Here is a 24038-nt window from a genome sequence, read left to right as displayed (position 1 = left end):
GCAAGAAGAAGTAGCTCTGACAGAACAAAATGTTATACTTACAAAAGGCATTCAGATATTGGTATGAGAAGTAACAGTTTTGGGAATGGTGAGGAGAGGTAGACTGTAGCAAAACATTAGAGCTGAAGAGAAGAATCTCCTGTGGAAGGCCAGACTTTAGTACCTCAGCTCTATCAATGCATTCTCCATATTCTAGGGAAAACAAATGCTGTAACATAAAAGGCTCTGTTAATGTTCATTTAATTCATCTGGGATTGTGGTTTCCATTCTTTTACTCTCCAATATGTTGAGCAAATGCAAGAACACAGACATAGAAATAAAATACGAGTGTTTCCCTTGAACAGATATTACAAAAATATATATTTTTGATTCCACATTGCTGGTAGATATCATGATGTTCTTTATTAACATGACTAACAAGACATTTTCATTGCTATTTCCTCAATTCTTCTTCTTTTGGGTTAAATGATTTCTATGAAATAGTACATATTCATTTTCAGCTGTTTGGGAACAATGTTCTGTCTAACACCAGAACAAATAAACTGGCCTGTGTTCTGCTATCTTGTAATAATAAAGACTATTTAGAACATGTTTGTACCTGTTAAGAAAATAAATTCATGTGAACAGGCAAGCCTGGCAGAGGAAAGAATTCTCTCCCAACCTTGTGTCTTGCCTGGTAGCTATTAAAACTTCCCTTTTGAAAATAAATGTTTGTTTATTTAAGAACAATTATATGACCATTTTGAATTACAACACTTTCACATACTTTTCATGTGGTCAGAAAGATTTATTGCACAAAGAAAGGCCATGGAAAAGTGGTGGAAATTAAAAATACAATATTTGTATATTGCTGACAGTATGCTAGATGCTTCCTTGTTCAGAAGAGCATTCAGTCCAAATAAACATCTAAGTGCATTTGAAGATGTACAAAGACAGATTTGAGTCTTTTTCATTTTATGATTTACAGTAAAGAAAAGGAGTTAAATTTTATATCAGAATATGTCAAAAGCACCCTCACTCAGCCAAAAGATTTCATTAGGATTTATGTTGCAGTATATTAAAAATTATCATAGATTTTGTGAGCACTATCTGTAAATTTTCAAAGTCTTTTCTTTTTTTTGTACTGAAAATCCAACTTTCCTATGCATGAATCTTCCTTGTCTTTTATTTTGGTGGAATATGATATGCCTTGATACTCTCCAAATTCATGAGTTAATCTTTCCATTTTAGTGAAAAAATAAAGATGTTTTTACAAATCCTACATAATGGCATTCTGTTCGTTTGGGGTTTTTTTTCCTAATAATTAAAGCTTTCTCCTCTTAGAGTGAAAAAACAATTTGAAAATTATTATGGGAAATACTGAACTTACAACATTTTTTCAACTACTCCAAAACTTCCATCACATTATTAATAACCCATACCTACAGACATTTGCATAGTTACATAGGAACCCAATTTCAGTTACATGTAATAAAATTGAATAAAAATACTTTATCAGATCTTCTGTTTTAATCTTGAATTTCTCTTACTATCTCTCTCTCTCTCCCTCTCTCTCTTTACTTCCCTCCCTCCCCCTTAACCCCCTTACACACACACAAGAAGGGCCTTCCTCCCAGATACCAAGTATAATTTGGTGAAACTAATTAAACAAAGTTCAAAATAAGCAGGTGAATAGCTGTTCATTGGTCCTCTCATGCATGGGTACAGGGATGTGCTAAAGGCTAGAAATCTCTAGCACAGTATCAGTTGATACATCAAGAGAAAGACTGGATTATCTAGAATATCTGCTATTACCACAAAAAAAAGACACCTTATAAGCTTTATACTGCAGATTTTCATTGGCACAATTTTTGCATTATAACATTATTTTAGCTGTCTGAGCCCTGTTTTTTCTCCACACTTTTTTGTTTGTTTTTGTTTAGGTGTAGCATGATTTATCTTATTGAGTGAGATTGTTTCATAAGAACTCTCTTTCTTCCTCCAGTTGTTACAAACATCCTCCCTCCCTTATTCCATGCAATTCTCTCAAGGATTCTTTACAAACTTTTGTTTTGGGAGGATGAAAATGGAAGGAAAAATTGCCATGCAGAGTTATAATTCAGCTGTCCTGTATTCATAGCAATGTAGTTATAAACTGACCTTTACCAAAACTTAGTTTCATTATTTTAAGCATGATTGAAAGTGGCTGCCATGTTCAAAACTGTATTTGGACAGGGGAAGAGAGAGTGGCAGTTCAGCCACAAAAGCAAAATTATTTTAGGAAAGCAAGCTTAGGTCCATACTTTCTTTGAAGTCTTCATTTGCATCTGCCCAGCAGAAATGGACTACATTTCATTGGATAGCTTTCTAGAGAGTATTCCTATCTTCTCCAGGGCAGCAAGCATAAATCAGCAACTCTTGTTATTACTGGCTATTAGAGTCTATTGTAGTGCCAGGCACAAAAGCCAGGGGTAAGCAAAGTCTCTCTTACCATTATTCTTGTACAAGAAAAATATGGATATGCAACTTGAGATGGAGAAAAGCCCAGAGAGTTCAGACAAGTATAAAGGGAAAGGAGAGGAAGTGACTGGACAGAACATTCAAAATTAGATTTGTAAAATCTAACAAAAAAAAAAAAAAAAGGAAAAAAAAAAGACAAAAAAAAAAAAAAAAAGAAAAAGAAAAAGAAAAAGAAAAAAAAAAAGAAAAAAGAAAAAGCATTATGGTTACCAAGAAGGAGAAAAGCATAATTACTGTCCGTCTAAAAACGTTTTTAAATGTTTGAAAATTATTGAAATGTTGTGACCAGCCCTAGAAATGCCTCAGCAAACAACAGACAATCCACTTCTCTATGCTGGATTCAATTGATTGTACCCTGGCAGCACCCCTTCTCTTTCTTCAGTTCCTGCCTCATTCTTTAAACCTTTTTTGTACACTGTGTACACAACACATACAACCTTTACATCAGAGGGATTTACAGGAAACTCATTCCTAAAGTCTTGAACCTTTCCAAAGCAGGCATGTTCCATCCACTGAGTAAACCTTATGCTTCTATTTGAGTAGGGTTTTTATTGTGTAAGTACAATTATTTTTCATTTTTGAGACAGCACAGTAACAATGCCATTGTTTATGGGTGAAAGGATTTGAAGTTACTGGAAAGGCAAAAATTTGCCATCTTAATGAAGATGTCCTTATTCCTAGGTGAACACTTGCCTTTTTAAAAAAACACTTGGACCCATTAGCATTAATATTTGTATCTAAAGCTTCATAGGCTATCTTGTCTTTTCACTTACATCTCATAAAACTACTGGTTGCAGAGGAATCATTCCAAATTTATATATACATAGATTGAAAAATAAAAATCTGCCCATTTTGATTTGGAATTAATTTCCTAAAAGATTAATCAGGTGAATCGTGTTAATAGAATATTTAAACAATATTACATTCAAAGTCTGCCGGTCTGACCTTCATGACAACAGATTTCAGAGAATACCACCACCCATGCCAGGTGTACCAAACAATCCCGTTGTCTGTCTTGGCAGTGTAGGGACCTCTGTAGTACAAACCATTCAGGTTGGCAGAGTGACACCTGGTGGGAAAGTAAAGGGAAACAGCAATAAGGCCTCCTGCTGAAAAGCTCCATGCATTTGTTATTTATTTCTCTGTGAGTCAAAAAATTTTGCCATGTTGATGCCAGCCTAGTTTGACAGCTGCATAAATTTGCATTTGCGCATAAACAACAGTGTTTTAATTAGGGAAGAATTGCAAATGTGTTTTGCTTCTTTTAACCAAAAGTGCTGCTTTTTCTTTCCATGGTTTTTGACATTACTAGTTTTTCCTGCTAATTTGTTTCAGTGGAAAATTTTTCCAGAGTTGTTCAGGATGGTAGACAGCAGGGCATACACCACAGTCTGGGAAAGAAATACTGTTGTGTTTTTCTGATGTTCCAGAGTAGCCCCCTGTAGGTTTTCCAGTTACACCACATGGTATTTTGTATGACAAAACCTGAATACCACCATCAGTTTGCCTGCCCACCTGTGGCCTTCTATTTACAAAGATGAATTCTGACAGCTAATTACACGTGTACCAATTCACTGGATCACCCGAGCTGGCATTTTATTTGACTACACAAAGTAGAGGGGGTTTTGTTGTTTTTTAACAGACTCAGGCAGAAATGCAGTTATAGTTTATTAAATACAGTGGCTGAAACAAACAGAAAACCCTAGCAAAACCCAAAAGGCTTGAAAAGGGAACAGCACAAGCTTGATACTTGCCTGGTTTCTACCAGAAACAAGCTTAGATATTTATGTGGAGAGCAAACTGGCTGTTCCTTCTGCAGCACATTGTGATGAATCAGCTTGGTTTATCTGCCAATTCAGTATTTCATTATAAATGCTGTTAATGTCTAGCTGTTGAACACCATGATGGATTCCAAAAGCAGACTTCAGAAAATATGCACACAGAAAACATTCCAAATAACCTTATGAGTTTTGTTACTGGCAAATCTTAGTCTTTTTGGCTTTGCTCACACTTCATTAACAAAGTTTTTGAGAACTGAGATAAAAACTATGACAAAAACTCGATAGGAAAATTCTCATCTATATATCCTTATTTATTGCTTACAATTTTTAATGTTTTAATTGAAAGCTTATAAATTGTGGACATCAAAACTGAGTTTGTTTTTTGAGAATGACAAGCTTGTATCAGAGCTGACCTAATCTTTCTAATCATACAAATTCTGCAATGAGGAGGCACTCTGCCCACTTTGAATCAAAACACAGATTTCATTAAAAGAATCATAAGAAGGCACACCATAATTTTGCCAACAGCAATATGAGCCAGTAAAAAGTCTTAATTAGTGCTGGGAAGCATGAATAGTGAAAACCAGAGTATTCAGTATCCAAGCAGATGTTGTCTGAAGTAACTGTACATACTAAGTTAACAACTGGCATGTGATATGATATTGTGAAAAAACATTCATTATTCACAAGTCAATAAATACCTTAAAGTCAGCCTGTGTTCCTCCTATCTTTTCAATAGGCTAATATAAAGTTAAAAACTACACTGCAGTAGTTTCAAAAGTACAGCCAACTCTCAACTGTCCATGGATATTTTATCTGAATTATGTATTAACTGTCCATGGATATTTTAGCTGAATTATGTATTAACTGTGTGACATATATAAGAGGTTCCCTGAAGAACCCTTTGAATTCTGTCTGGATTTATTGACTCCACTGACCCCACATGAACTTAGTTATGCAGTCTCTGGGATGACTGGTAAGGCAGGAAGCTTGAGTTAGTGATATCTGGCCCCAAGTTGTTGCCTAACAGATCCCTCTTACCATCCATACATGGTATAACTAAAAATGGGAGTGCTGGGAGAGAATAAGCTGATGTCCAACTGGAATTGTGCACTGTCACTACTTATGAACCTTTATGAACTTTATCTCACTACTTATGAGCTACTTATGAGCTTTGCAATACCCTGGGTACTGGAAAGCTTATGACCTGCACGTTGTACCAGAGTGAACCCAGCTCTGTGGACTTGCATTCAAGATAAAAATCTCTGCTTACAAAAGGGGCGATTTTTCTGCAGAAGTCCAGGACAACAAATGCCGAGCTGGAGCGAGACTGGTGGCTTGAAACTAACTCTGAGCTACTTCCATGTGGCCTCACTTGTGTCACGTCCCTTGGTTTTCATATTATCTGGGCTTTTCTGTATTTCATTAGTCCTGATAGCATAGAGCTGGCTATAAACAATTCCTTCATAGCTGGGAGCTCTTATGCAAACCAGCCAAGAGCACTAATTCCTTCTATATTTGCTAATCTGTGCATGACAAATATGTGTTTGTGAGTGCTTTTCTTTTTCTGCCAGTACTGTCCTTTTGAGTAGGACTTAATGATACTGACATTTTCTAGTACTTTGCAATGTTCAGTTTTATGTTAGGCTTAACATTAAAAATTCAATAACAAAGCAGTGAAATGACACTATTACTAACTCACTTTCATTATTAAGCTAGACTGTCACTTTAAGAGCATGAGCTACACAACCATAATAAGAACTAGCCCAGTAGGAGTCAGCTATCTTTAGAAGTTATGTAGCACCAACTACAAGGTATAAATAACTGTCAAGTTCCGCTGTGCAGCTACTTTTGCAAAGTGGTCATTCTTTTGTCCAGATCAATCCAATATTAGAAAAAAGTTTTTAAAAGGCAAAAAACTTATTTAGTGGTCTAAAAGTGATTGGTAATTCAGTCTTAATGAAATCCATGGCATGATATCAGTTTTATGTGATTTGAGGTCCAGATACTCCTTTAAATTTACAAAAGCTCTGATTTCATGGGAAAAGAAGCTCCAAAATAGTTGCCTTTCCCTTTTATATCTTAGTTTTCCTGAGAAATGCAAAAAACCATTGTCTACATGTGACTTTTTCCAAGTCTCAGACACTCTGCTGGCTGACTATCCATGCAAATATATTAAAATGTATTAAAAGAAATACTTAATTGTGAAACACTGAGTTAATAGCTACATCATATCAGTTAAGGTGGTCACTGACTGCTTATGAAAACAGAATTTGGCAAATGAGGAGTTAAAAAGAGAAACAAAGGATGATACAACAGAAACAATGGAGTTGATCCAGCCTGGCACCTCTTGCCAAGGGAACTGAGATCACAGTGAGAGAGTAGTGTGCCTCCCTGAGCTGTATTTTAAACCTCTCTATTACACAGCTGATTGCAGAGCTTCTCTTCATGGCTATATTTATTTACTTAATTACAGGAAAGAACACAGCTGATCTGTACAGGCTAAGGCTACCATTTTTATCCTTTATTTTTGATTTGGTATATTGCATGTTAGTAAAATTTTTAAATTCCCTTATTTAACCCTATTTTAAAAAATCTTTCACTCAGTCCAGACATGCACACTGACAGAAACTGAGTAGACACATTACCATCTCCATTTGGAAAGAATAACAAGAGTGAGGTACTGTGAAGTGAGGTGAAAAAAATGAGTCTTGATAACCTGGCACTAGTTTAGCTTGTCAGATATTTGCAGTGCTGCCACATCTGGTCTAGTGCAACACAAGAGAAATGCGAGAGTGAAGTACAGCAGGGATGTATGGCAAACTCTACATGACCTACTTGTGTAAAATCTATTTACCTCAGAGGGGCAGAATTATCTCCTCCTCACTGCCTGATAACAAAGATGACCTATGGCAAGTGCCATTATCACAGACCAGCCTGAGCTGCACAGTAAGTGCTATCCCTTCTAAGGTGAGCCTCAGTCTTACCAGCACTGAGATCTGCTAGGGGACAAGGGCACGTTGCCAATAAATGAACAATCCCAATCTATCTTCTACCACATGTTATTATTTTATGAATACCCATGGAGCAGAATAGTTGACAGTACCCATATGAAATCAAAATACCTGTTAAACCACCAGCCAGCCTTTTCCTCTTCAGCGCAGTTCCCTTCATAGTTGTCATTATCCCTGTCTCTAGTACTGAATTTCATTCCTCGATGATCAGCCCACCATTTTACTTCAGGATGAAATCCACCCGTAAGGGAGTCACCAGCTGTACCAGAGTATTCACCACAACTCATCTCATAAGAATGCTAATAAAAAGTGTGAAGAAGGAAAAGAAAATTAAATTCCTGTATGTCTTTAGCCATTAGCATGTCAGAGAGTGAAACCACAAAGAAGAACCTAGCCTGTTCCATTTGCTGCTATTTTTATGCTAAAAAATGTCCTGCCACTTAGACACGACGTCCTCAATAATGAAAGGCTGTAGAGATGCTTAACAGGGATAAAATTTGTCATTAACCATATGTATAAATGACTTAATAAAAATAACATTAGGGCTAGCTAGCAGTATACATTAGCAAATCAGAATATCTTCTACCATGATTGTCACCCTGTTCTAAGTTCTTCTAAGCCTTCTGATGTTTACATTCTTGTAACGAACTTTCTCATGCACTTTTCTGTAAACACTTATTGTTTTGCATTCTTTTCTGGAGGAGGGGAAATTTGATGGACTGTTGGTTTGTCCAGTGTCATTGGAGAGGTGGCACTGTCACCTTCCAATTCACTGTCACTTTTGAAAATCTATAAATGTTGGAGTCAGAAATTAAATGTCCTTCTTTTAACCTTGGAGATTCCAGTGTCCCCGTTGTTTTATTTCGTGTCCTATAGCGACACATTATTGTTGGTAATATCAACAAACATAGAAAAACTGCTTTTATCTATTTATTAACCCAAATTATTCATATCAGTTACAGAAAGTATGAAATTAATGTATCAGAGTAAACCACGTTTATTAGGTATTTGAAAATTATCAGCATGTGTAAGAAAGAAAATATGGTTTAGAGCCTTAAATTAAGGTTCTACACAAATCTTTATGGAAATTAGGGAACCTGTGTGTTTATTGTTTGCCTACAGAATCCACATTTTCATTAAAACATTTAGTCATTTAATATTTTATTACCTCTTCTCCTGCAACTCTGAATCTTGCATACTGTGCAAAACGTCGTTCTCCTTCAAAATCAGTTAGATCAATTCTTAAAGTATAATTCCCTTTAAAAAAATACAAATTATTTTAGTTGAACTAGCCTATCTTATTGCTTTTCAGAACTGGGCTTTACAGTAGAAGCTAAAAAGAAAATGTTTTCAGCATGAATCTCTATCACCTCAGCATATTTTATAGGGTTTTATCTTCTTTCTTTATGCATAGTAAATCATATATTGCTATTCTTTGCCTTATTCACCTGAGTGAATTCTATTCAGCCTAGAAAATTTTAGAATTATTTTAATACAAATTTTTAAATGTAGGGAAAAAATTGTAAAAAAAGATGGCTTTACAGGTTTTACATTTTAGTACAATATTTGAGGTGGTAGTGAAAGCATAGTGAAAACTCATCAATAAATTTTCACCTACGAAAATCAGATTTTTATACTCTGAAAATAAATAAAGTTATACTAGGATCACATCCTGGTGGCACTGATCTCCATATGATTTAGCCTGCTAAGCCAGTGGGTAAGTTTTGTATCAGCAGCATTCTACAACAAAGCAGAAGTTAGCTTACATTGAGTAGCTATTAGAATTTGGAAATAACTTTTTACTACTGGCCTCATCAACAGGACTGGACTAGAATTACTTCCATGTAATAGCCCACACAGCTAAAAAGCCCCGAATAAGTGTCTTGGTACAGCATATACCCATCTCTGGACTGTTAGTGATGCTGATGGAAAATGGATAGAGACAATTATTTTAAGGTAGACTCCTGTCTCCTGTTCCCTGTTTCACAGGGGCTCTCAGTATGCCAGTGGCCTAAGGACAGTTTTGAACCTTTTGTTAGAAAACGTATATACAAAAGTGTTTTTTTCTGAAACTTAGAGAAGTCCGTGCAGACTAACAACAGAACTCAGGATTTATGATAACAAAAAGGGGAAACAAAAAAATTGCCTGGAAAGTGCAAAGAAACAGAAACAATTAGACTATTGTTACAATACAAATCTTACCTTGATTAGTCAAATAATGAAGATTTTTGTTTCCAAGCCAAAATTCACCATTTTTCAAAACAAAATTTCCAAAGCCTTCTTCATAGTCAGCCCAGAGTCTGAAATGGGTATAAATTACTAATTTCTCAAAAAATCAAGTTTATTTGGATGTTTTATAATACAATTCTAGATCACAGATTAACTCAGACTAGAAGGAACCTCAGGAGGCAAGCTAGTCCAGTGTCAGTCTCAAGCCAGAATCAGCCATGAGATCAGGACTTGTTCAGGACTTGTCTGTTCAGATCTTGAAAACTTCCAAGGATTGAGACTGCACATTCTCTTTGGGGAACCTGCTGACTCTTTTCATGGTAAAAAAGTTTCTTTTTTTTTTTTTTTTTTTTTTTTTTTACTAATTGCAGAAGACATCTTTCCTCATCATTAAGAGTCCTTGCTCCAGCAGTTGTTAAGGCATTTGACACTGAAGTGTCCTTGTGTCAAATACACAAGTTGTCAGAAAAAGATCAGAACGGATGTCTCACAGAAGACAGCCAGAACCAGAAGTGGTATCCCATCTGGAGGCTGTTCCACAGAATAACCATTCCTCCCTTCTATCTAGGATAACAACTTACTCCTGTACTTCTAAAGTTCAGATTTAACTTAGCACCATCTGGTTAATGTTTCTTCACTTTGTTTCCAGTTTTAATTACCTAGTAATCTAGTACCTACCTATCAAAATTCTGGCTGCCATCGGAACGTCTCTGAAACACAGTCCAGCCACCTCCTTCAGACATGTCACAGAATGCAAAGAATTCTCTGGGACTCTGGATTGGTTTTATTTTATAAAATCCATTTTGCTTATGGCCTTCATTGTAGATTTCTGCACAATCTGTTCACACAACATTAATCAGACACAACATTTTTAGTCCTGTACTTAATGGCAAAATCAGAAATCAAGTCAGTAACAGTAATCAAGTCATGTTATGTAGAAGTCACATATGAACCACACTAAGAAAATGAAATGTCTCTGCAAACACATTTCTTTGACTTTTGGGTATTTTTTTGTACTTGTGTTGCTCTAAAGCTTTGCTGGCCTGTAATTATTTTGATATATCTTTGAAATAATATCTTCACATCGTGAAATATGACAATTTTTGTTTCTACTTGACTAGCAAAATAATTCCTCTGTTTTAAGTGGTGTCACTTTAATTTACAGTGGTATCATCCACATTAGAATCCTGTTACAACCTTAAAATCACATGTAACATACAGTAACTTTTAAAAAGAAACATGCACTTCTATGTCCAGAAAGTTCACAGAAATGCCAGAAACAAAAGTGTGGAATCTCCATTGTTAAAACCAGAAACAAGTGCAAGGCCTGATTCTCCTGTCCCTTCTATCAAATAGGAGCAAAAGAATACAGAAGACTAAGCTCAAAAAGTGCAGTGCATGTGTAAAATGATACCACTTTGGCTTGTCACCATTCACAGTCTGGTCTGCATTGCTGTTGATGAATATAATTTACAACAATAACAAAATTCAGAGCTCATAGAAATATTACAGCAATGTAATTGTATAATCTTATATTCTTTCCTCTAGGAATTAAGAAATGAAATGAGTTCTTTGTTTATATGTAATCCACATCAGGCAGTCATACAGAAAAGACATATAATTTTCAGCATTTCTGTTTTTCCTGGCTGAGGTAGAGCTGATTAACTTTAAGGAATTCTCTGAATTGGCTGAACTTCCAGGCCTGCTTGGAACTTTATAAACTGTTATATTTCTCTTCAGTGAAAGTGTCAGTGAAGATAAGAAATAGAAAATAAACACTTCATACTGAAAACAAATAGCTATGCCAGAAATTGAATAAACTCTAATAGAAAACATGATTTAAATAACAGCTAAGTTGTTTTTATAGAGAATGTGTGGTTGGCTTAGAGAAAATTAATTTCTTAGTAGGTCAGCAAAACACAAGCATATCTTAATTTTTAGCAGGTGTATATAGTATGGAATTTCCCCCTCACTATCTAACTTAAATTATCCAGCTCTGTTGATATTAAAATGCTATAGCAGTTTAAGAAAATAATACAGTATGAGCAGGAAAGGCATTTTCCAAGCTGTAAAGAAAAATGCCAAAAGCTTGGCATTTTTCCAAGCTGAAAAATAATGGGGGAAAAAATAATCAGAAACAGGAACAAGTTAGATCTGTTTATTAGAGTAACATTGTAAAAGGCATAATTGAGACATATGCTAAGAAAGGACAAATATCTTTCAGAGAAATGTGGCTTTAATAATCTTTTCAGTAACAAGTAAGTCAGCTCTAATAATAAAAAGAAAGTGTTCCAGAATGCTGAGTACATAAATACACAGCTAAAATTTTTATGTCAGATTTACAACTGCTTTTTATTTCATATTAATGGTGTTTTGTTATATTCGATGCCTTGAGATCAAATGTTATATATATTGGTATTTCTTCCAGCAAGCATAAGCACTACAAGCATATTCAATCAAGGCTATTAAAAATAATAGTAGTTAAGACTTTCTAGCACTGGACAGCTAGAAACAAACACCACCCAGAAGTCAGTCTCCTAAATTGTATTTTCAATCCAACTGTTGTTTTGGATGGTGTTTTATTATATCAAGAGTTTGGATGATGTTACTTCCACTGTATTTATTATAAGCCTTCCACTGTAGGAGTGGATCACCACCAGAGTGCTGGTGAAATTAGAAAAACAACTTTAAACCAGGATTTAAAAGCTGTGATGTCATGAGCTGAATCCAACTCAGTGAAAATGTTATTAAAGTGAGATGCAGATGCCATAATGCCAGGCTTATGTGTGTAAATATGGAGGTCTCAGGGACTTTACAGATTGGAACAAAGTCAGCTGCTTGTAACCCAGGCAACCATTTGAATGTATGAATGTGAACTAACCCTGTAGTTAGTTATTTTTGAGATTGCTAGAACTTCTGACATTAGTCAAAGAATGGCATTTAGAAATCTGAAACTCCTGATTAACATTTTGTAAATGTCTATTATTGGCTTTTATCTGTTGTATTGCTGACATTTATGCTTGTTTTTAAGTTATGATTGTTAACTGATTGTTTTCAAGTTATGCACTACTAATAAATCAGTAAACTTCTTAAATCCTGATTTGATTACTACAATCTGACATTAGCAATTTTTCCCTGCACAACAGGTCCAGGTAAAAGCTGAGCACTGTGTTTTAAACAAACATTCTACAAGGAGTTTTTAAAACAATATCTCAATAGGCCCAATTGTGCTAAAGCTTCTGGGTATCATTACAATGAAGGGAAATGAAAAGAATAGCTCCATTTCTAACCTGAATACTGTCTTTTTCCTTCCAAGTCAATGACACTGTTTTCATCTTCTCTGTCTGAATCTCTGTACTGAGTCTCTTTCTTCTCTAAGAGTTGTATAATTTTTAACTGCTTCTGTTTCACACGATGCTCCAGAAGCCTCACCTGGCCCTGAAGTCGTATTTGCTCTTGAAAACATTTCTGTAAATCCTAGAGAGGAAAACATATCTTATTGTAAAATCAACAAACTTTATGTGATATTTAACATGTGACGCAAAGAGCCAACCAAGCAAAACATAAATAAAATTAAACTTGAATAAAATATTTTGGTCACAATTTCCCACAGATGCTATGTTGACCTCCATCTCTGTTGCTACTTTGTTTAAAATTATTTCATATGTTACTGCATGTAATATATAAAACATACATATTATGAACACTTTGCAAAGAGACCTTCTCTTTAGTGCTGCCAGCTCTAACTGCAAAGATGCAGCAGGGACTTTGGGGAAAAACACTAAAATATCTCTATCATCTTCCATGCACAGAGATTTTCTATCCAGAGAAGCCTGCTACTACTATTGTGAAGGTTCCAAAGAGTTTTAAAGAACTGCAATCCACATGGATATGTTTTCAACTTCATAGTGCATTTTTGAATGCTTTTAAGTTACACACTTCTTATGATAAGAATCCTAACATTGCCAACATAAATACTGTTAAGATTTAAGCTCATTTTTGGCATGCTAAAATAGTCTCTAAGAAGCCCTGAACATACATGAAAAATAAACGTTAAAACAAAAGTTAAAGTCAATGTTGTGCTGTGACTTTTGTACTTAATTTTGCCATGCAGAGTGGGTGAGAAATGTGGTAATTCTGATACAGTGTTACCTTGCACTCACTTGACCCTCAAGGGCTGGAATAGTGGAATAGCTGTTCCAAATTCTGACATGCTGAATGCATGCTGAGCAATAAATAATTGGTTTTAGATTAAAGACTATGGTAAAATAGCCAAAGTGAACACAACCTGATCTGGAGAACTTAATTTAAAACAGTCTGTATGGTTTAAAATATATATTAAATAAATTTTATTTCAGTGGGAGGGAGAAAAGGCTTTGGAAACATGACAGAGGTTTTGCATCAGTAACACTGAAATTTTATATAAGCACAGTTTAGTAGCTTGTAAAAGAGCACAACTAGCACTGTAAAGGCAAAACCAAAGGGTGACTTTCTGGAAATCTGACAGGTAAGATCAAATTTGCAGTAGTTCTAAATTGGTGCTACCTTATTCATAGGGAACATTATTTACATGTAGACCTGCAATATTTGCCATTTCTATGGAAGAATTGATGTCTCAGAACATTGCCCTATCACACCAAACTATAGAGATGTCTGCAATAGCATACTGCTGTGCATAGTGAGGAGCACCTCAGTGGTGTCTGCATACTTTAATTTGCATCAAGCTCAGGTTTCACACATTGTCCATGAACACTTCCATGAACATGACAAATGAAATTATTTGTTTCTGCAATATTTAGTTCAACTGAAAAATTTGATCATAAGACTGTGCAGAACAATCCTGAGGACAGACTTCTGCCTTAAGTATTACTGAAGTGTATCAGAGACTTGCTTTAATTCATACTTTACTGCAATCGAAAGTACACAGTGAAATAAAAGAATGGGGGGGAAAATATACATATACATATTAAAAAAAATACATATTTTTTCAGGTCTCTGACAAACTAGGCAGTTTGTCAGCGACCCGTTCGAGAGGGAAAGGCTCAGCACGCTGTGTTTGGGCTGCCCACGCCGAGCAGTTCGGGCCGCTGTGCTGAGCCCGGCGCGGAGCCCTGAGTGGCCCCGGCGCTGCCGCGGCGATGCTTGCCCACAAGGGGACGCTGTAGGGCCAGAGGCACAAACATCTTCTTTAGAGGGACACAGCGGCCAACGACCCAGTAATATCCCAAAAGTTCTATCTGATTTAAGAACCTTCGCTTGAAAATATTTTTTCAGTTGTTGATAGCTATACGAGATGCTTAGCATATCATCATTTTCTTCTAGCTGGAAACAAGAGAAGAAAATAGGTAAATACATGGGCATGCAAAGTTGCTACAGTGGCTTAAAGGGATGACACTTGACTGGATGCACTGGCTAATGTGGGACATGTTGCATATTACAAAGAAAAGATGCACTATTTATTGTGCAACCTCTCCAGGGCGGTTGTCTCAATTGTGTCTGCAGCTTCATACAAACCCTTCACAAAAGCTGAATTTTGTACTCAGTGGGAATTGATTCAATGGGAGATTCAGAAGAGGCTTCCTTGACAGGTGACTGCAAATTGTCAGTCTGGTCCTCTGTGAATACAGAAAAAAAAGGAGGACTGCAGAGCTTTAGAGAGAGAGAAAGAGATATATAGGTGGATTGAGAAAGAGTGAATAAATTAAAAAAGTATTGAAAAAATATTTCCAGGCTCACCATGATGAGCTAATGCTGAATATAAAAGAGAAGCTGTCCAAAAAATCCCATGATCCCGGTCAGACCAAATATTTATTCTAATCATACTAAGAGTGATAAAGAAGCCACCCTGCCATAGTTACCATTTTTACTGAGAAGTTTAGCCTGTATTAGTCTTAACTCATCCCTCACAAGCTTGGAGAACATGGTAACATGCAATAGGAGAGTCCTGGAAAGGGTGGCCCCCATTGCCAGGCCCTCACAATTTCACAGACAGGACTTCAGGTGGGCAACCTCTGTGACAGTGGCAGATCTGAGCCACAAAGAGCTACCTTCCATTCTGGAAAGAGCAAGGGACATGGCATTTGGGAGAGGCAGCTACAGGCAGCTACACGTGTTTCTTTCAGGTGAAAGAAATGCCTCTATCAGTTCCCCTTTCATACTGCTACAAGCCATTCTCCTGCTGTGGTTAAATTATATTGTACAAGTATAGAACTTCTTGAAAAAAATGTATCTTACCTTAGAAAAACTTGGTATCTAAATTCAGTATGACACCACTTCGTATACCATACAAAAGGTCCTTTCCTTTGAGCCAAATTAAACACAAGTCTGCAACAGGCTGTGTCTCTAAATGTTATTCTTAAACTTGCATTTAAAATCCATCTTTTGTTATTATTTACTTAAAATATGAATTAATTTTAAAAAAATAGTAACTGTGAGCTGATTCTCATCTGCTTTGCAGACAATACACTTATGATGGGGTGAACAGTGATATATCTACACTACACATTGCAATTTCCTTATTTGAAAGGTTTTAAGCTCTTAATGCTTAGGAAGTGAGAGTAAATTAAAAGTGATAATCAATATTTGACTAGCCATACTGAATAATTACAGCATAAGAAAAGAAAAGAAAAATTCTTGAGCAGAAATATTTTTGAAAGTAACCTACATATGAAAAGTACTGGTATCTGATACTTTCTCTTCTCTCCCTGGCTTCAGCATTCTCACTGATGTCTCCCTGTCAACTCCAGACAAATCCCATTAGACTTTTGCTGCTGAACAGCAAAACCACAGTTCTCATATTTGGAATTCCATGTATATTTTTTTCATGGGATAATGACAAGGTAACTGTAACTTCAATTGGATCAATGTGGCTTTTAGATCTTCAGTTTACCGGACTGTTCTTGCAATGTGCTGCTACACCTTTTTTTCACAGGATAATCCTTTAAAAACCATTGAAGTTAAACCAGCGCAAAGCTAGAGTAATAAAAAAGCAAAATGCAAATTACAGTTCTCACATATTGCTATTCCATATTGCATTTGTTATGTTTGGACCAAAGTTAAACCATTACAATGTTGAAATACTCAAGAAAATGTGGATTTTACTGTGGCTATCTCCAGTGGACAGTGGTGCCCACTGACTGAAACCAGATTGAACACAACCTGTTCTGTCTGTTTCAGTGAAGCAACTGTTTGCACTACACATTGAGAAGCAATTACCTAACAACTGCTGACAGCTCTGCTCTTGGGCACACAATCCTACATTTAACCAGCTGCTGCAATTAATGTGCATTCACTTTCATTATTGTGTGAATTATTTAGCAGCCAGTGACCTTCCATTAAAATTATTGCTACAAATTGGACTCGGAATACTTAATTAAAAGTATAAAAATACAAGGTTTTTACCTGTGGTGCTATTTCATCTACTTTTAATAATATGAATTAGCTCCAAAATAACTCTATATTGAAATTAGAGTTTTAATTAGATTAAAAGGTGAAAACTTTGAGATGAAGTTCTGAATATTCCCAGTTTTTACTCAGAAGGTCAGCTAAGTCCAAAATATTCTAAATGAAAAACAATAATTCAAAATATATAAATGCATTTGAATGTGATGCCTCTTTTCTCAGTAGGCCTCTGCAGAAATTAGTAATATTTTTCTCCACTGAACAGAAGTGATTAGAGAGTCATTTCCATTCTGCCTCTATAAAGCTACTTATCTGAACAAAAGTTTTCCATAAGGTAATGTAATCCACAAACAATAGTTGTAAATTCAGCAACTACTTCCACCTTGGTGATTATGAATCAAGAATTCAATCCCTTTAGGTCTCTGCTATTTAGGACCTGGATATAAAACTAGTAAGGACAGCCATGACATGCAGTGCAGCATTGGTGAGGCTAGAAGTATTTTAAACTGTGGAGTAAGTGTGATTTTATTAGGGTTTTTGTTGGAGAAACAGAATGTATAGGAGAGGGTTTTGGGAGCTTGAAGTGAAGGAGCTTTGATCATTGTTTCTGAGTGTGAACTACAATGTAGTTACATGGAAACAAGTAAGAATATGAAGTTATGGATTTTGTTTGAGAAAAAGTTGTAGGGCCAGTGGACAAGGTGGAAAAGGATGGAAACATTCTGCATGCCAGGTGTCAGTGCCCAGAAATAGCACTGCTGCAGCCACTGCTTTAGGAGTGCCTGTGCTTTGCATTTCTGTAACTACGCTGCTCAAAACTACAGGTGAAATTCTGAGTTTGCATTACACCTGAATGGTAATTGTGTGCCTTCTGTACAATGTGCCTCCATGCACCATATGATACCTGTTTTAGGAAAGATTTATTGTCTCCTTTTTCATATCAGATCCAGTCATAAACTGAAAGGATTTCTTTCTTCAGTGCCATTACCTAGTGATGGACCTTCCATTGTAAACTTACGCATTTGTTTCCTCTTTCATTATTGGAAACTTGTCCCCACTAAACACTATTTGAAGATATTTCCTTATTCTTTCATTTTTTAATGAATTCTAATCTTTTCCATCAAAGGTTCTGCCATTGTCTGTAGAGGTTGTGAGCACAATGGAGGGGATGTGCATTGTGAGCACTATGGAGGATAAGGTATGCAGTATTTAGAAGAAACTCTAGAGAAATATTTAATTACTAGAACTTACAGAGCTGCCAATGACATCCATCAGGCTAGCTGCAAGGACAAAATCAATCATTATCAAAATCTTCATTTTGGAAGCTGTGAAGTAGATGAACAAAGGAAACACTAGTTAACTTAATCATTAAAACAAAAAATTTACACTTTACATCTTAAATCTTATTAAAAATAGTCTATTTAACCTATAATTCTTTTCTTGCAAATTGTAAATACAGTGCGCATGCAGGATTTATTATAAATGTCTAAAATAGTCTGATAAAATACAACTCCAAAAGCCAGTAAAATGATAATTTATTCTTTTTGGCCACTTTATATTAGAGCTCTCCGTGTATTTTAGGACAGCTATTCAAGATTCAAAAGCACACATTTTATTTTCAAGACAAAAGCAGAAACATTTTAAGCAAGCTGAAGAACAGGGAAATATTCCTTGTTGGCCTTTTAAATTTGTGAGAAAGATCCCCATCATATACAATTAAATTCTGAATTGGGCTAGTTGTCCTTGATCTAAAGATTTGTGCAAATTTTGTGAACCAGGAGGGAATCAAGATAATTTTACTGTCATAGAGCAATTTGGGGGAAAAATCCAAAATAGTTATCAGCTTTTATTCTACTGGTGACAAGAATGGCATCTTTCAACTGATAACTATGGATACTTTGCACTTTATGACCCATAGCATTTTAGACCCCATTTTTTCATATGATAATTATTTTATGGGCCAAACCAATCACCACTGTATCTGACTGCCTTGCAAAGGTTAGCTAATAGAACTTCAAAATCATTTTTATAGACAGACGTGTGCTTTTCACAGAAGAGAAAACAAGGCCTCCAATCAGTAAAATATTTACAAAGATTATACATAAACTATTCTGAATTAATCTTAAACTTCTGCAAGCAATCAACGGAGGAATTTTTTTTCTTTTGTAACTATGAATATTTTCATTTAGCATTGTTAACACCTAATTAAACCAGAATATGCGTCTACTCTGCTTTTCTTACCATGGAGTTATTAAGAAAAAGATCTCCATGATCATCAAGTTGAATCTTTACTTAATATTGACAGGTCCACCACTAAAGCCTGTCCCTAAGGACCACATCTACATTTTTTGAATGCTTCCAGGGATGGTGACACATTTAAAGCATTTGTGGTTAGACAAAGTGTAAAACTTCTATTAGTGATTAATGACTCAATACCAGCATGTGTTTATTGAAAAACCAACTTAATGAAAATTTCCACTCATGTTTCTACAAGAATTTATATAAAATATGAGTGGAACTTTGGCAGACTGTGCTTTTTACAGTACAGAGATAAGCAAGGTGCTTAAGAGAAGTATGTTTTTAAGTTTGTGCAAAATTGGACAAGTCCAACTGTATTTTCACCAATATCTGAAAACTTCATGCAAAACCAGAAATTACAACCCAAACAAATCTCAGATTTCAACCCTTACCTATAAAATACTTAGGATGCTTTTTAAAATTACAGCTAGTAAAATTACATTAGTAGTTACAGCTTTTACAGTCACTTCTGTTTTGAAAGCAGCTGTTGCCATCTGTTGGGATGACACTGGCTGTGACAGGAGTGACCAAAGAGTACATTAGTTATCTGGACAGCCTGCAAATGATCTGTCTCTGCTAACTGCTAGCCTGAATCCTTGCATATTTTAAATATGTTTTCTAAGAGAGAAAGGACTCTATTTTCTTCACTGAAAGATTCATATTTCATATACTCTGCTTCATCCCTGTTATTTTAATCATGAAACCACAGTCTCTTCCCTCACATTAGTCTTAGTATTTGAACTGTTCTATCATGATTTCACTGACTGTGAATGCCTGAATACCACAATCAATCTTAAAATAAACCCCAATCTTAAATGGATTACACAACTTTACAATAGTATTATTTTTTTAGAAAAGACTATCAAGTAAATCTTGGATACTGTTCAGAGAAATTTGTGTTAGTAAAAAAAAAAAAAAAATAGAACACTGTGAGGCTCAATCAAGGCAGGTAAGTCCCTTACAGCATGTATGAGCTGCTATGAGCAAGCTGCACAAAAAGAATGAATACCTGAGGAGTTTAGAGTGTGTGCAGTTGCTTTAGTTTGTTATCTTCAGATGAAGTCACCTTTCTATTTAAGGATGCCTCTTTCAATAGAATGTTCCTCTTATGGGAAACTTCATAAGGGCTGCACTTGGGAGACAGCATGTCAGCTTTAGTGCTGAACTAAAATATGCTCAAAAGACATGGCAAAATATAATCATAGTATCATAAATTTCTGAATTTGACAATTTAAATAAATTGGTGAAGATATTTTAATCCTGGAATTTCATTTTTAAGAAAGAAAACTGGATAGTAAGCTCAAGATGGAGTATTGATCCTGTAGCCACTGACAATATAAGCTCACTATGAATGCAAGACAAAAGGCTTATAAGGATGGAGAAACTGAGGCTTCCAGTTGGCAGATCTACCAGTCAGAAACAGGGAAGGCTGAAACAGAGAGGACACAGGGTAAAAAAAACCCAAAGAGGGACCTCTAGTAATTAGGGGAAACTAAAATCTTTATGCTGCTGTCCTCCAAAGAAAGGGAGAAGGTAGAAAAGACTAGGAAGAGACCTGAAAATTCAAGGTCTGAAAGGAAATGGGTGACTTAAAAGCATTTCTCTGCTTCTGTCACTGCCCAGCAGGTAGACCGAGACAAGTCAGAGGACAATCAGCAGTGCTTGTCCTGGACCTCACTCCTTGAAGCCAGATTCTCAGCAGGCATAAACTCCTGTAGTTTGCCTATCTCACAGTTGCAGTGAATAAGATTCACTGAGTGGTCAACTTTACAGTGACAAGAAAAGTGGTAAATAGGGTCAAGCCCCTTACACGTTCAAAGCACTTTGGCACACTAAATCATCAGTTTTGGACATGGAATTAATGTGGGTAACTTTTTACTTAGGTACCCACATTTCTATAAAAAAGTTTCAGTAGAGGTTGTGTTAGTGACAGTTCTCTGAAGGTGCACATCCACAGTATTCAGTAACAGGGAAAGCTAAAGTTCTGTTCAAGGGAAGCTTAACATCTTGCTCTAGGAAGACTCCTCTGAAAGTCAGTTTCTTAAACAAATTTCTTCAGTTCTTTAAATATTCACCCTTGTTATATAGCTTTCTGTTGACAGTACACAACTGAATAAAAACTTTACCTCAAAAAACCTGCAAAAAATTACAAATTTTAATCAGTCACAGATGAACCTCAAGAGTTAACAACTGTTGAGAGACTTCCAAGACTTGTTTTATAACACCTGTGTTGATTTAACAAAAAGGAAAAAAAACCCCACAAATTTGTACAGGGGATATCCCTTTCCAGGAAAATCTTAATCTCAGACAGTACACATGTGGATTAATTATCACACACCATATGCTACAGTGAGAAAAACTTGGTATTATATTTTCAAGTTGAAACACAAGCCCTTAACACTTAGCTGAAAAAAAAATCACTTTCTGTTTGAAACAATTTAAATTTAAGTGCAACTCTTGTGAAACCTTGAAATTTTTTTCCTGGGGTTACTCATTTACTATTCCAAGATTACACCTGGAATGTGCATTGTACAGTTAGGCAGAAATTTTTTTCTGAAGCTATGGAATCAAAATTCTAGAAAGATATCTTTTTTCTTCTCTGTGCCTAGGCTTTCTTTAAAGGATACACACACAGTCAATCCTATATTAAAATTTCCCCTGAATCTGATATTTTTTCCAAGTCTTTAAATAACAAATTACTGAATAGATTTGATGACATTAAAGAAGTTCTGTACTATAAAAATTTTGAATGATTAGAATGTTCTTATGTTTTTTGAATTTAAGAGACAGCAAACTAGATGGAATACAGATGCCTGTTTCTTTCTGTTGGCACAGTGTCAATAAGACTTGCATTGCTAATAAATACAATAATAGTAAGAGAGAATCTGCTGAAAGGATAGAAAATAACTGGAAAGTTTTTTGTTTGCTTTCTTAAAATTCAAATTATTAAACCCATGCACAGATTTGGCTTTGTTTAAATTTGGTGGTGTTACAAAAATTGCCCTGTTTTCCTCAGCTCAGTCACGATTTTATTTACTTTTAGGTTCTAAAAGCAGCCTTGTTCGTATAGCCCATAGTATTACAAATTTAGAAACTGCATATTCAAATACTGGGTTTATTAACTACCTAGAAATGCAGGAAAATACCTAGATCCTGGTAAAACATTCATACATCATTATCAATACTGCACCAGTTATATGGCCCTACAAAAAACAAATTACTTTTAAACCATAACTATAGAAATTAGCCATACGTCTTCCTTCTTCCCTCATAGGTACCCTAAATGTTTACCTTTAACTTCTGGACAGAACCCAAAGTTGTTAAATCTTCTTAAACTGATGCAAATAATTCCAGAGCCCTTCCCAAGCTGCGATTGTTTTTGCTATTAAATTCTGCAGAGTGGAGGCTTACATCTGCTATGAGTCACCAGGCTGGAATGCTGCTGAGAAGTTGCAGTTATCAAGACTAAATTGCAACATAAGAAGGAGATGATGGCAATTCTGTGCCTAACACAACACTTCTGAAACAAAAATAAACCAAAAATAACAAAGGATCATCTATTCCCTTTCACTGTTGTGGTGAAGAAATTGCTCTCTGTATTATACTCAGCTTTATACTCCAGTCCTTTCCATAGTCACAGACTAAATCTCTTAGGCTTCAGAGGTATATAGAGAATGTAACAGACTCAATAGATTTAAGAAAAAAGCCAATAATCACTCAGACTAGAAGTTACATGTCAGAAGTGTAACAAAAAAAAGAAATAGGCTAAATAAAACCTAACCCAAAGTAACAAACATAGTACAGATAAAGCTGAAGGGAACAAGAAAAAAATACCAAAAAACCTTGTCTGATATATTTTTTTAGTCAAGGCACTGGGAAGCACAATGTCTCAGTGACTTTGTCAGACAAAATCATTTTCTAGACCAGCTTTTCAGAGCCAGATGAATACATCAAAGAATGTTTCAAAATACAGTCTGAGTATTTGCCCTTCTTCTATGCTGGCTCTTCCCAAAGAATTCAATAAATGAGTATGCTTAAAGGAATGTGCTGGAAAAAAAGAAGTCTTAAGGAAATACTGAATAGCAATAAAATGAGCTTTACATTCCACAATCTAATCATAGAATGCCCTGGGTTGGAAGGGACCTTAAAGGTTACCTAGTTCCAAACCTCCTGCTGTGGGCAGGGACACCCTCCACTAGAACAGGTTGCTCAAAACCCCATTCAGCCTGGCCTCAAACACTCCCACAGATGGGGCATCTACAATTTCTCTCTTCCACCACCCTCACAGTAAAGAAATTCTTTTTAATACCTAATCAAAACCCATTCTCTCTCAGTTTAAAGTCCTTCCCCCTTGTCCTACATGCCCTTGTAAGTGGTCTCTCTCCACCCTTTTTCAGAATGACAGAATGTTCTTAGTTGGAAAGGACCCACAAGGATCATCAAGTCCAGCTCTTAAGTGAATGGCCCATATGGGGAACAAACCAGAAACCATGGCTTTATTAGCACCCACCCTCAGTCCAACTAAGCCAATCTCAGGGTCTTGCATTGCCCTTCATGTACCTCCTACTGAAGACTAATACTTGTTGCAAACTTCCTCAGAATAATTTCTGGTGCACTATTTGGAATCTGGTTGCCTGGCAGTATTTGTCTTTACTCTTACATTACATCTACTAATTAAATTCATATTATGAATTTCAAATCTTTATTAATTACTCCTGAGGAAGTTACAGTAAGAATCATTCAAAAATTCAAAATCATTCAGCAAATAATTTTTATTGAGAATCTTACTATGACTAATGACTGTTTCAAAGAGGGA

At 35.7% G+C, this 24038-nt stretch overlaps 1 protein-coding gene across 1 annotated transcript; it reads right to left on the bottom strand.

Annotated features, from left to right (window-relative positions):
* Positions 1-2682: 2682 nt before the first annotated feature.
* Positions 2683-22620, bottom strand: FGL1 (fibrinogen like 1). The gene is made up of 8 exons (XM_054633671.2): positions 22514-22620; positions 18176-18249; positions 12814-13000; positions 10202-10361; positions 9497-9594; positions 8463-8551; positions 7406-7593; positions 2683-3568 (listed from the first exon to the last, which is right to left on the bottom strand). Exons 2-8 carry the CDS (start codon positions 18239-18241, stop codon positions 3409-3411), a joined length of 948 nt encoding a protein of 315 aa, XP_054489646.2. The 5' UTR covers positions 18242-18249; positions 22514-22620; the 3' UTR covers positions 2683-3408.
* Positions 22621-24038: the final 1418 nt, after the last annotated feature.

The sequence above is a fragment of the Agelaius phoeniceus genome, chromosome 4 (genome assembly GCF_051311805.1).
Source record: "Agelaius phoeniceus isolate bAgePho1 chromosome 4, bAgePho1.hap1, whole genome shotgun sequence".
Lineage (NCBI taxonomy): Eukaryota > Metazoa > Chordata > Aves > Passeriformes > Icteridae > Agelaius > Agelaius phoeniceus.
Note: the sequence above shows the minus strand (reverse complement) of the source record. Positions and strands in the feature narration are given on the sequence as shown.

What these genes read in the sequence shown, in the direction of transcription:
- FGL1 (XM_054633671.2), bottom strand. Translation starts at nt 18,241, where the DNA reads ATGAAGATTTTGATAATGATTGATTTTGTCCTTGCAGCTAGCCTGATG. An exon ending in TGGATGTCATTGGCAGCTCT is followed by an intron (nt 13,001 to 18,175) that starts GTAAGTTCTAGT and finishes TTTCCTCTCTAG; the next exon opens with GATTTACAGAAATGTTTTCA. An exon ending in GCTGGCTGGTGGTTTAACAG is followed by an intron (nt 3,569 to 7,405) that starts GTATTTTGATTT and finishes CTTTCCCACCAG; the next exon opens with GTGTCACTCTGCCAACCTGA.